The sequence below is a fragment of the Parasteatoda tepidariorum genome, chromosome 1 (assembly GCF_982258835.1).
Source record: "Parasteatoda tepidariorum strain Cologne lab strain chromosome 1, Ptep-v5.0, whole genome shotgun sequence".
Taxonomy (NCBI): domain Eukaryota; kingdom Metazoa; phylum Arthropoda; class Arachnida; order Araneae; family Theridiidae; genus Parasteatoda; species Parasteatoda tepidariorum.
In genome coordinates, this window is record NC_141755.1 from 4139646 (window position 1) to 4153159 (window position 13514).

Below are 13514 nucleotides of genomic sequence, written 5' to 3' on the forward strand. Positions count from 1 at the left end.
AAAAATATTTTAGTACTGTTTTAAAACTAGACAATTTATTCAATATAACTAAATAAAAACAAATAAATTAAGGTGAGAATGATTATCGGCTGCATATTTTCATTTAAATAATTTTACTACTTCACTTTTACTATTTTGATGGAAAAAAATTTTTATAAATTTAATGAACTACTAATTTTTTTTATTATATTTTTATTTTCTGACTGGTATTATTAAATAATATTTTTTCTTTAAGTATCTGGCAGTCCTTAAGTATAAAAAAGCTAAAAAAAAAAATTTTAAAAAAGCATGGAATACAATAATTAAGTTTCAAATTTCTATATTTTGCTGTATGTATACTATTTCATCACATCAAGATTATTTAAATTCTTTGACTTTATTCATACAACCATGATATATATATATATATATATCAATCTAATTGTAATGCATTGGCTAATATCCCAGTCAAATATTCCTTTATCAGTATGGTAAGATCGTAATCTTTAATTTAAATACTCTGAAGAGCTATTTTTGATGTTCTTGTAATGCTTTTTGATCTGTTATTTGGTATTGGACTCTCTAATTGAAGGAAGAAAAAAAATTTCTGGATATGAATGAACCCTAATTTATTTCCTCATCGTTTATATCTGTCTATGACAGAGATGGCAGATGGCTACCAATCGACATGCAACATGTTTTTTGGTGGTATACAGGAATAATTTTAAATTATATTCAATCACACTCACAGAAGACAATTAAAAATCAGTTCAGTGGATTCAGAAACAAGTACGATTTTGAGTGCCATTTTGAAATTTTATAGAATGCAAGGGCCCTTCTACTTTGGAAATTCTTGTTGTAAGAAAGACAAGTCCTTTTTTTTCAGGGTGTGGGGGAGTATAGGAATAAATAAAGAGATAACAGAATTAAATTTCAAATTTTGAAATTTTTTTTGAGTACAATGTTGTAATCAGGTGTTTTCATTAATGAATTCTTTGTAATTGATTGTAAGAAATTGTCTTATTTTAAATTTAAAGCAAATTAATAACTTAACAGCAAATTAAATGACATCCTTTACTGTTGTGTAATCCTTCTTTCTAAAGAAGACTCGTGTTTGATTTTTGCTTGATTTTTGCGTGCAATTTAATACATCAATATTAAATAATTTTTGAAATGCGGAAGTTGAATGCTTTTTGAGAAATTTGTAAATAAATAAATAAAAAATTAATTTAGTAATCTTATTTGCAAAAATGAAACTTAGATCTCAAGTTCTTTCTTTGATGTTTCATTTCTTTTTTAATTTATCTAACAATTTTCATTTATTAGAGTTATTTAGTATTTACTTTAATTTTATTTTCATTTTTTTTTTCCTTAGATGAAAATTTAATTACGTTGCAAGATGTCTTTGAGGGTATTGATGTGATTTTGATATTCTGTTTAATTTTACTATTCTAATTTAGAGTTCAGATGTTATCCTGTTACAATTTGCAAAAAGTATTAAAATTGTGGAGTTTTGGGGTTATCATTGTTTAGTGTAAACCAATATAAAGCCACTTAATTATTACTTTTTTTATACACTTAATCATTGTTAGAGTACAAATTTTGCTTTCAAAGAATTGTATGTCATAGTAAAATTGTGAAAATTTTATTAATTGTTCATTGGCCTCTTTTACATCTTAACCAGAGGCTGTGCATCCCTGCTAATTTAGCTACAGATGGATCTTAATAAAAAATAATAACAAATATTAAAATTTGTTTAATCAGTAGTGCAAATTTTATTTCATCATTCAGCTCAAATTTATAAAGAATTTTACATAACTTTTTTGTCATAGTATATCTGCAATTTCTTTTATTTCAATCTTCTTTTTTTTTTTTAAATTTATTTATTCATTTTTAAACAGTTTCGATTTTTGTATTTTTAAAAAAAATAAAATTGCAGAAAGTTTTTTGTTTAGTGTAATGTTTAATATTCCAACAAAGGGCATAAATGTCTAAATTTATCGATCAAACTATTAATCACTAAAAACCTTATTTTTAAACTTTGACATTCTTAAGTATAGTGTTGCATATTTTATGTAAATTGAACTGAAATATCACTTATATGCGTTTTATAATGTTGAAGCATCTCTTAGTTGTTTGCAAATGGTATTTATAGCAACATTTTATCAAAGTTCAATGAAAAAAGTCATTTGCCAAAAATGAAGAAAAATAAAACTGTGAAATATCTGATAAGTGCCAGAAGTGTCTATTGCAAAAGAATCATGTCACAGCAGTAAAAAAAAAATTGCCAAATAGAATTATTGGCATGCATAGCATTGTGTAACAAAATATCATGAAACAAAATTATAGTGGTACAGTAGACCTACATTAACCAGATTATCATTCGGATTGTATTGAGACATTATTTCTTAATCTCTTTCTGCCATACATATATGCCCTCTATAATCATGTAACTTTTTCTATTATAATCTCTATTAACTTTTATGCCCTACTATTTAACTTTTTCTTAGAACTTCTTCGTTCCTTTTTTGGATAAACCGACACTGAATTAAACAAATTCAGCTTCTAAGATTGAATCGTTAACTGATTTAGTTTTTTTCTCCCCCGAGTCGATTTTGTTTATTTATAATCCATTTGACACTTTTTTAGGCTTTCTCTCAATTCCATCCGCACTATGATTATATTTGTCTTTCTCGGTTCTAACTATGGAGTTAGAGGAAACAAAAGAATTGACAATTCTTAGATTTGTTTAGCAAAAGGAAACAAAATGTCGTTTGTTACTGGCATAAAAAATCATTTCTTTGCAATCATGCCATGCAAAGTGTGATTTTTATTCTGTAGGCCTTGTGTATTCCTTCATATAATTGAATTCGAAAAAGAATAAAATTGGATGTAAATGTAAAGAAGAAAAAAATTGGAATTGAGCTTGATCAACAAAGATATGAAGCTATTCAAGGTTCTGCTGTACTTAAAAATTGCATTGAGTTATATAAATTGCATAGAGAGGAAAGTTGGAAATTGTTTCAAAATGTTTAGGTCTGAAATAAATATTTAAAGTTTGCCTGTTCCCCCAGTGTGTTTTAGGCATCATCTTTAGTTTTTTTAGGAAGAAAAACCTAAAAATTACTATCTAGAGAGACAACTGAGGTATCGTTTCTTATATATTTTGTTTTGATGAATCAAGACCTAAAAAGAGTTAATCTAATAGTTCATAAGTTGTAAAGGTTTTTTGGCTTATTGGACTTTACACGTAACCCTTTCATCTTCGAAATTATTAGTTCTATCAACTTATATCAGCTCTTATTTGATTTCGTTTAAAGCAATTAGCAATTTAATTGTCTAGATTGAAATGTCAGACTCATAAATATGTATCAGGTAAAAATTGTGCATTATTCATTAAGCCCAAATAACTTTTAAACTATTAGTAAAATAAAAATTATTTTGGTTTTTAATTCAACAATGTACTCTGAGAACAATACCTCACCTTTCTAGATAGCATTGTTTAAGTTTCTACTCCTTAGTAATCTCAAGAGGGTAACTAAAGCCTACATCTTGAGATGGACTAAGTTCAGATATTCCTATTGGGACTAGGCTACAACTTTTAAAACAATGTCTAGCTTTATTCTAATTATTTGAATGTTTAACTACTTAAGAACTAGCCTGAATCAAAAGTTAATTGTCTTTAAATCTATAGACTAATGTTGCTATTTACATGAAGGCATTTTTCCCTCTTCTTTTTACAATAATGTTGCTACTTTGCAATTATGATAACTGCTTCTGTTATAAATATAGCAATAAACAACGTTTTTAAAAGACAATTTTGAAGTTTGTGTTTATACTTATTTATTTCTTCTTATATGTATACTTTTCTAATTTATTTCTGATAGTTTATTTAATTTTCTAGTCTGTTTGCAATTTTGTGTTTTTTTGAAATTGCGGAATCAAACATGGCGTGTACATGGCCTTTATATCTTCATCTTCAACTTATATATTTATTCTATAAAAGTGTAAATTTGCCTTGTTCTGGTTTGTAAGCATTAGAATGATGTGATATTTATTGTTAGTTCATAAATAACGTTTGTGATGTTTCTGTATATGTATTTGAGTTCCAAGTTTATGTAAAAACAAGAAACAATAAAATTTCTTCTCTTAAACCTACTTGTCAGTTTTAATACGTGGGAAGAAGGTGTTTACTAAAAAAAATTCTTGAAAATTTTTTAAGGTCAATGAGAAACTTTTATTTTCGAATAATGCAGTTCTTGAATCTTAGATTCTGCTTTATAAAGAAAAAAAATTATAATCCTTCAAAATGTTTATTCTTTGTTTTATGAGGGGGGGGGGAGAGTTCGTCATGTGCTCATGGAGTTTGGCTCTTAATATCAGTTTTATTCTAAAACCAATTTTTAGTTAACAATCATACAATTAAAAAAATTAGTATAAATAATTCTTTTTTTTTTAAATAAAAATGAGCATGTTGTTAACTAAAAGATGATTTTTATTATAATCGAAGAAAAATTATTTAGCCTAATTTTTGTTATTCCTCTATATTTTTGAACAGAATTGATTTTATAATTTTTGCGTGACTACATTTTGTCAAATGTATAAAATCAGAAGATTTTCTTTAAAAACTGTGATTTTTTATAGTTTTCTTGTCTTACATTTGATTTGTGGAAAATGAAAGCGCATCTTAACTTTTAAATTGCTTATTATATTTAATGACGTATTTGAATCGCATAATAGCTCACAACTATTAAAAAATTTGGTGATTTTAATTGCGTACTGAGTACCGTCGTATGATTTCTATTTTTTCTCAGAGGGGGCGGGGGAGTAAAGTGAACTTAAAGTTTTTATTTGCTGCTACAATTTTAACAAAAAATCTTAATTGATTTGAATCGTACTTCCACTATATTTTTTTTTAAAAATAAAAAAAAGGAAATTGCCAATGATTATTTTATTTAGGCTCTGCATACAAATGAATAATTTACATAGAATATGAAATATTTCTTACAAAAATGCTAAGCTCTATCATAATCAGTATAATCATCATTGTTATAATCATTGTAAAACAAGTTTGGACGACGATTACGATTATTCAACTTCCTGTATTGTCCTTGACCATAGTAATCATATCCATCGTTATTATTTCTGTATCCACCTAATCCAAGACGGGGTTTTAAGTAACCGTTTTGCCTTCGTCTTTGTCCTTGCATCTGATTGTGTCCCATTAGCCCTATGTTCCTTTGCCCGTATATACCAGGTCTTGCCAATCTTTGATTCATGTTTCTTGGATAATAATCTCCTCTGTTCATACCATTTATGTCTCTTCCATAATGACCTCCATTATATCTGCTGTTTGGATTTCCACCTCCATAATAGCCTCCCGTATTTCTATTACTTGGTACATTTCTGTTTATGTTGACTTGGTTACCAACAGGATAACCGACAATGTCACCTTGTCTGTATGTGTCTTCGTACGGATAAGACAAAATGGTGGTGCAAAAGGTTGACAACCAAAGTATCAGCGTCTGAAAAAGAGTTAAACATTATTAAGTTTAACCTTATTAATGATGAAACTTTAAATTTTCCTTTCATTCTATAGGAACATGTGCAGCAGAATTTAGAACATGTACCAGGATCAACCTTTGCACTAGGAAACACTCTTAACAGTTAGGTTAAGGCAGGGTTTCTTAACCTGTGGTTCATGAACCCCTAAGGGGTCCATGAGTTATATTTTGGGGGTCCACTGACTGCTCCTAATTTTTAAAACGTTTGGAAGCCTGCCCATTGCTTGTAAAGCGAGTTATGGCAGCTATAATTCCGTTTGCTACAGTGTATATTTGCGAAGCGGAATTTTCCTCAATTGTGACAATAAAAACATAACATCGAAATCGATTGAATGTTGAACATGATATGCCCGTTTGCTTTGTTGAAAACCATCCCCCAATTCAATTTGTTAAGTAAGGAAAAGCAGCAGCAACCTTCACATTAAAAATTTTAATTTTAAAAATTTTGTATACTATTAAAATAATAAAATTAAATGTTTTCTAATAATTGACGTTTTTTGAAATTATTTTTTTTCACAGGGGGGGGGGGGTGGTCCGTGACTTCTTAAAAATTTTTTTAAAGGGGTCCATTATATCAAAAAGGTTAAGGAACACTGGGTTAAGGGATAAAGGCTTCCGTCGCGATTGAAGCGCTTATTGAGAAATAATCTATTATTATTACTTTTTGGATTGTTTACTTTTATAAATATACGATAAAATGTTAAATTAGTATCTTGAATTGAAAGTAAACTTCAAACTATAGTTACTGTGAAAAAATTATGAGGGGAAAGTTGGAAAAAAACCGGTTCCTTGAGTTTTGGCTTTTTTTTTTTTTCCTAATCACCAACTGAATAAAAAGACTTAACTTTTTATTAAATGATAACTTAACTGTTAAGTCCCAATATTTAATGTGAAAACACTTTATCTTGGTGTGTAAATTATTTTTTCGAGGTATGCTAATACGGGGTCAGTAAAAACCGTTTGTACGTGGAAATAATTAAGAGGGGGAAATGCTTCTTTTCTACTTGAATGTTTATTTTTGGCATTAAATTAATAAAATGACCTATTATCACAAACATGCAGGTATTTAAAAAAAATCAAGGATCATAACTAAGTTTGAATCTGAATACTCATATATTTCTCTTACAAGGCGACAAAGAAAGTTCTTTTTTCTTGTTGGTCACAAAAATTGAAATATCAAGCGTGTCAGCAGCCATAAGCATGAAAGCGTAAACATATTTGTTTTAAATTTCTGGCTTAAATTTATCTTCTCTCGTGAACAACAAAAAGCTGAAACAAACTGAGCTATGAAGTTGGGAGGAATTGAAAGATTGAAAGCCAGTAGTTCATATCAACATACTAAAGTGTCATTGAGAGCTTTAAGTCCATAATATTGTTTTTAAAGGAGTCTTTATTCTTTAATTTTATTAGTTTCTGAAAAGAAACATTAATGTATAGTTTCTGCAAGCTGTTACTTATTGCATTTCATTTATTTTAATTTAAAATTTATTTCAGTAACTTACTGATTAAAAATTTGAATTTTCTAAAGAGGAATTAGTTTTAAAGATTTTAATTATTGATTTAAATTCTTAATATTTTACGCTAGAACCCAGTTCAAATGGCTGTAACTTAAAAGCAGGAGCAGCAATCTTATGCTTTGCAATCTTCGGTGTTTGGGGAATCGTCTTCGATCAACGGGCAGAAAGTACTGGTTTAATATGTTTGTTAGTTGATCATATTGCAGAACAGAAATCGCAAACAAAACTGTGAGAGCAGTAATGGCTCAGGGGACAGTCGATACGAATTCCGCATCCGGCTTGCACCGACCACAGTGTTAACATAAAATATCCCCAGTGGTAGACGGATCATGAGTTAGGCCGTTGCCGCTAACGATGGGAGGTTTTCCTCTCCATGTAAAATAAATTCGGGTTTCCTCCAAGAAGTCCGCTGCGAAGACAAATTTCTCCCAAAACTTGACTCAGAAGTTCCCTTGTCTTCTGGATTGGGTTCAAAATTACTACACTACGGCGTTGAACATGAGTAGTCGTTTACCCAAAAATTGGGTCGGTCGTTCAAAGACGGTTATAAAATAAAATAACCAAAAGTTGTTAATTCTCATAAATGTCAAAATGTTTGTTTAGTGATTGGAAAATAACACCAAAAGGTTTAAATTTCACTAGCACAAAAAAAAGCACATAACATTCTATTTTAAGGTTCAAGTTTCGTTTGTACACTTTTGAATCGTTATCGGATATCATAGTCAAAACCATTTTATATTTCATTGATATTAATCAGTAAATTAATTTTCTAACAGTAGAATCAAAAATGACTACAAAGCAATCCTTGGGGTTCTGCGAGCAGCAGGGAGCGAAACCCCATAGTTTAAATGTAATACAATAAGTATTATTTTCCCTTATTCCATTATACAACACACAGAGCCATGGTGGTTAAGGAGCCTTCCTATGAGGTGAAACGGGTTTGATACGAATTCCGCACCGGCCAAAGTGCTGACGTAAAATATCCTCAGTGGTAGACGAACCATGGGTTAGAGTCCTCTTGCCGTCAGTTTAACCATGGGAGGTTTTCGTGGTTTTCTTCATGTAAAGCAAATGCATGTTAATTCCATCAAAATGTCCTCCACGAAGGCAAATTTCTTCCAATACTTGATTCAGGAGTTCCCTTGTCTTCTAGATTGGGTTCAAAATTACAAAGCTACGAATTTGAACATTAGTGGTCGTTTACGCAAAATCAGGTTGGCTGTTCAACAACGGTTATAAAAATAAAACTTCGATCGTACTTTCAGTAATTGCTGCAAGCTTCGTGCGCCAATCTTTTATAGTTGACCCATTGAATTCTTACTTTACTGAGATTTTGACAGCATTCTTTACTTCAGACTTAACTTGACTCTTAAGCTCCAAACTTTTTTTTTTCTTTTTTTTTTGTACGAACAGATTTCATACGACAACGCTATTTGGAACTAGGAACCATATTTCCAACTTGGTGCAAAACCCATTTTAATAGTTTATAATAAAAGCTGAAAGAGCTTGATGTATAATTTGTATAAATAAATCTTTATGTATTCAGAAACCATTGAGTAATTTCGATGGGGAAAATTTTTTTCTAAATATTGGCACTGACAGCAAAAAGCATATATTGACTTTCTATCCTTTCTAAATAACACGGCGACTGTTTACGATTAGTTTAATGTGATTTCGATGCGTGAGAGCTGTGAAAAGTGCTTGGTTCCAGTTTTATCCAACTCTCTAATTATGCCCAATTCTTTTTAACTAAACTTAAAAATCCGAGTATCTCAAGAGAGCACTTGACAGCAGTTATTTTCATGTTTAAACATTTACTATTAATGTGATAAACATGGCCAGGAAAGAATAACAAAACTTGTTTTACCAATATATTCTTTTATATTTAATGTGGGCACATAGGTTATTTACTCTTAAAATTATAAGCAAATGCAATATATTGGTGGTTTTATCTTCATTTTAAGTGCTGCAACATTAATGTACGCAAGTAATATAGAATTCATCAAAAATATTTACTGATATTAAAATTGCACTTACGTAGATACAATATTTCAAACATTTAATTTATGTTTTAAAGGGATAGTGATTATAATAAAAACTTTTACAAATTTACTTATATCTTTATTGGTAATTACATTTTTAAGATGGGTATCAACATTTTTTTTAAATATATTTTATCTTTATTTTGGAATAGCGAATGTGTAAAATATTCTTTTTTCAGTTTCATATTTCGCGCTTTATTTGCTGACGATTTTTTTATGTATCGTTTTCATAGTTTCAACATTAAAAAAGATGCAGCAAAACCATTTCATAGGTTCTAGGCTAATAAAAGGAAGTTTCTACGCACATGCGTCCCTCTCCTGAATAACTCCTGAACTGTTTGTGGTTCTGAAATTTGAACAGCGGGTGAAGAGTTGGGGGAGTTTTAAACTCTCAATCTCAAAAATCGCTTAAAATTTAGATCGTTTGGGTGAGACTATTGAAAAAAAAAAAATTTTCTTCATTCTTTTAGCATTAGCCATTTTTTAAATAAAACAATAGACGATTCTGCTTCATTTTTTTTTAAATATTAAGATAAATTTAATGAAGTTTGCCAACTTATAGGCTTATTTAATTTTTAAAAGAAAATTTCATTTCTTTAATGTTTAATAATTGGCTACGTCAGGCCAACATATATAGCATGTGAGGGTCTCGTCACAAAATTAGAATTGCCATAGTTATCTGATACGACGTGCTTACTTTTTTAATAGTTACGTTTTCGAAACGTGTTTTAATGAAATTAAATTATTTGAAAACAATGATTATTGGCTTAGTAAAAATAAGTTGTTAAAAAGTATTAATTTCACAGAAAATATGCAATAAATTTTCAGACAAGCAAATATAGACAATTTCTGACCTTATTATTACCGAAGCACCATTTTAAAGTTCGTTCTTTGCGTACCCTAACATTCATTCATAACAATATATTAACTCCTTATTCACCGCAATATAAAATCTTTTCTTAAAACTTTAGTTAGAAATATAAAATAGCAAAGATGAATGTTTTCATCTTCTTCTCACTGAAACATTATCTGTGGAATCCATTTCATTACATCAAATCAGAAAATATTTTTCGAATTTACCATTCCTCCGTGTATTTTTTAATAAGTAAATAAAATTTTTTAATTAAAATTAAATTAAATAATACCTAATAAGTGAATCACCATAAGCTGTTTTCTTATATGAATATGTTAGTGTATGATAGTTTTTAAAATTGATTGAGCTTATCTACTACTTTTGAATTTTGATAAATTTGTCATTTCTCACTAAAGCATTCTTGTCTTAATGTATTAAGAAATTACAATTCACTCTTCTTTGGTTTTCATGAATAACATAAAATGATTATTTTACGTTATTCATGAAATCCAAAGAAGACTGAATCATTTTACACAAAATGACTTTTTTAATTATTTTACCGTAAATATTAGCAAAAATTATTTTTTATTATAATGATCCAAATTTCTTTTAATAATAAATCATAAATATTAAAAATAATATCTAGAAGTATTATTGAAAAAAAAATTTTATAAGTAAAATGATCAAAATTTCTAAAAAAGTAATAATAATGATAATCAGCGAAGGAAGAGTAGCAAAAATGTGTAGTAAAGTAGAAACTTTCACTTTATTTCTAACATATCTAATTTTTTTAATCAGACCTGCCGGCTTTTTTTGTCTTTCTGCTGGAGATTTTTCCTAAATATTTAAAATTGTAGCAATTTTTTTTTATTTTACATTTAATTAAAATGGTATTGATGCCTACGTCATTTAAAAAATTTATGATATCTTTAAAAGATTTGATACAACAAACAATTGAATAATTGTATGTGATGGTATGTTTAGTGTTGTCAAAATTTAACTACTTTTGCTTTTAATTTTTATTCCACTACCACTTAAAATATAGCAAAGAACTAGAACTTTTGGTTAGCAAATCAGCATATTTGATTAGTACTTCTTTTCATAGATTGATTCTGATTACCAATACTTAATAACAGTTTCAACATGTATTTACAAGTAAAATCTGAGAGAATTAAGTAAATTATAAACTTAATTAGAAAGCTTTCAGTATTCTTTGCTAATAAATTATCTACCACTATGTAATTTTCACCTGAGTAAAATACAGAACTGTACATATATTATAATTGTTAATATCTTGTAAAAAAACAGTACAGTTTAAAATAGTTCTTATATATTTTTTTTTTCCGGGTAACTTAAAACATTGTAGAAATGTCAATCTCGTTTACTGATTAAAGCAATTAATTAATGTTTTAAAAATCGTCTGATTCTAAATTAAATTTTTGAATAGAAGTTTTATGAAAGTCTAAAAAATGTTTACTCACCAAGGAATTCATGCTTGCTCAATATCAATTCTTCTGCTTCTCAAATATTTATGAATTTAGGGAACTTTAAGTTCTACTTATATATGTTTGATCAGTAAAAACAGCTAAAACCAAACCTTGGACAGACAAAAGATCGTCTGGTGTCAATGCTCTTATGTTTATTGGACATTAGGAAAGTTAAATCTTTTGCACTTGACAATGAAAAGAAATCGAGTTGTTTGCAAACAATACGTTTTAACCTTCTGGAAGTCGTCATGAAAGCATACGTCTTTTGTAGTGTTCCAATTAGTGGAATGCTTTAGAAGTAGTTTGATAAAATATTCCATTAATTACAAACGGTTTTATTTTACTTGTAATTATTATTGCTTCGTCATTTAAAACGGGTACTAAAGATATTATCGTCTGCTCAGTTATTGCTAATTTTTAGGAAACATATTTTTTTTAATGATTGATAGAATAAACGTTTTCAGAGTTTAAAAAAAAATCGTAAAATCAGTTAACAAAGCACGATTTAACAGTAAGATAATTAAAGCGATTTCAACGTCCTCCCGCAATATTACTTAAAAGAATTTGAAGTCAGCAGATAAAAAATTAAGGTAAATTTTTTTTCCAAATTAGAAAATATTACATAATTTTTACGCTTTTAAAAACTAATTCTTGTCTTCATATTTTTGTTTCTGAAAGATGGTCACTTTGTCATATTTAAAGACAAAGAAATCAAATCTTAAAAATCGTGTTGTTTTTTTCCAACTTATTGAGTTATTAATAGTAATGGCTTACAGAAGAATCACGCTATGTTGAATCCTTATTACTGTATATATTTACCATATTAATAATTATTTTGAATACATTGTGTATAAATTACATATATGTTATAAATGCATAGTTGCAGTGTAATCTATGATTTTTCTCCTTTTCTTAATGCAAGATTTACCGTTGTTATTTTGCAGCAATGCATATACACATGGCACATGACAAGCACGCACTGGAAATATTGCTGTCAATTCTTTGGAATTTAGGGACATTATTTGTTAAATAAAATTTTAAAATCATGTTTAAAATATTTCATTATTTTAATTGACTTTATTATGATTGGTAAGTTAAAAAAATCTATAAATAACATGAACAACTTGAATAACATGATATATTTAAGAATAATGTGGTATAAAATAGTTTGAGATTTAAAAAAAAAATATTCATTCCTCTTTACCTATCTAAGTTGGCCATTAACGAAGTGCAATTGATCAGCTCACATGAGTATCAGTTTATATATATTATAATTATTAACAGAGTTTGGTCTCTCGAAAACATCCTAGATATGAAATGGTTTTTAATGCTAGCTTTTTTTTCACATTCGTCTCTTTTTCAGCCCTGGCAGTAGTTTAACCCCTTCGGGACAGGCGATTCATAAAAGCAGTCATACATAATCAGGATGGAAAAAAAATTAATTAAATGTGTTCATTGCTAATTTGACAGACTTATCTTGTTTTTACTTTAATTAATATTAGTCCGAAGTGTAACGATGTAATATTTATTTTGAACTAAATGTAGTGGTGAATTAAATAATTGACAGTGACTATAATACTTCTTTTTCAAAACTGAAACTTATTTACTTACTTTTTAGATTTGAATGATTATGTTGTAACTATTAATAATTCGTGATAAGCATTATATATTCTAAAAAAGCAAGAAATTAAGTAGTTTTACTGTTAGTTTTTCCCTCTTTTAGGAAAATTACAGCCGTTTTTTACCCATTCCAAAGTATTGTTGAGAAAATGCAATATTTTACTATGTAAAAAGATGTAGGGCATTTATTACTAATTTGACGTTTTCTAGCGTTGGATCCTTCTTTATTTTCAAAGTATTAGTATTACAAAAATGTAATTTTAGATCAAAATATACATATTTGCGCATTAATTTACTATGCTGTACAGTCACTTTATGCTCTAGGACTCAATCTTAAAGTTTCGGGGGGGGGAGTGACCTCAAATATGCTTAATAATTTGTGCAGATGATATTTTTAATTATAAAAAGAAATCACAAAAATCTACTTTATCTAAATAAACATGCAGTAATCA

General features: G+C 28.3%; 1 protein-coding gene across 1 annotated transcript; it reads right to left on the minus strand.

Moving 5' to 3' along the window:
* Window positions 1–4922: 4922 nt before the first annotated feature.
* Window positions 4923–11648, minus strand: LOC107441210 (uncharacterized). Its single transcript, XM_016054383.4, has 2 exons — window positions 11437–11648; window positions 4923–5504 (listed from the first exon to the last, which is right to left on the minus strand). The coding sequence occupies exons 1-2, from the start codon at window positions 11446–11448 to the stop codon at window positions 4995–4997; spliced, it is 522 nt and encodes a 173-aa protein (XP_015909869.1). The 5' UTR covers window positions 11449–11648; the 3' UTR covers window positions 4923–4994.
* Window positions 11649–13514: the final 1866 nt, after the last annotated feature.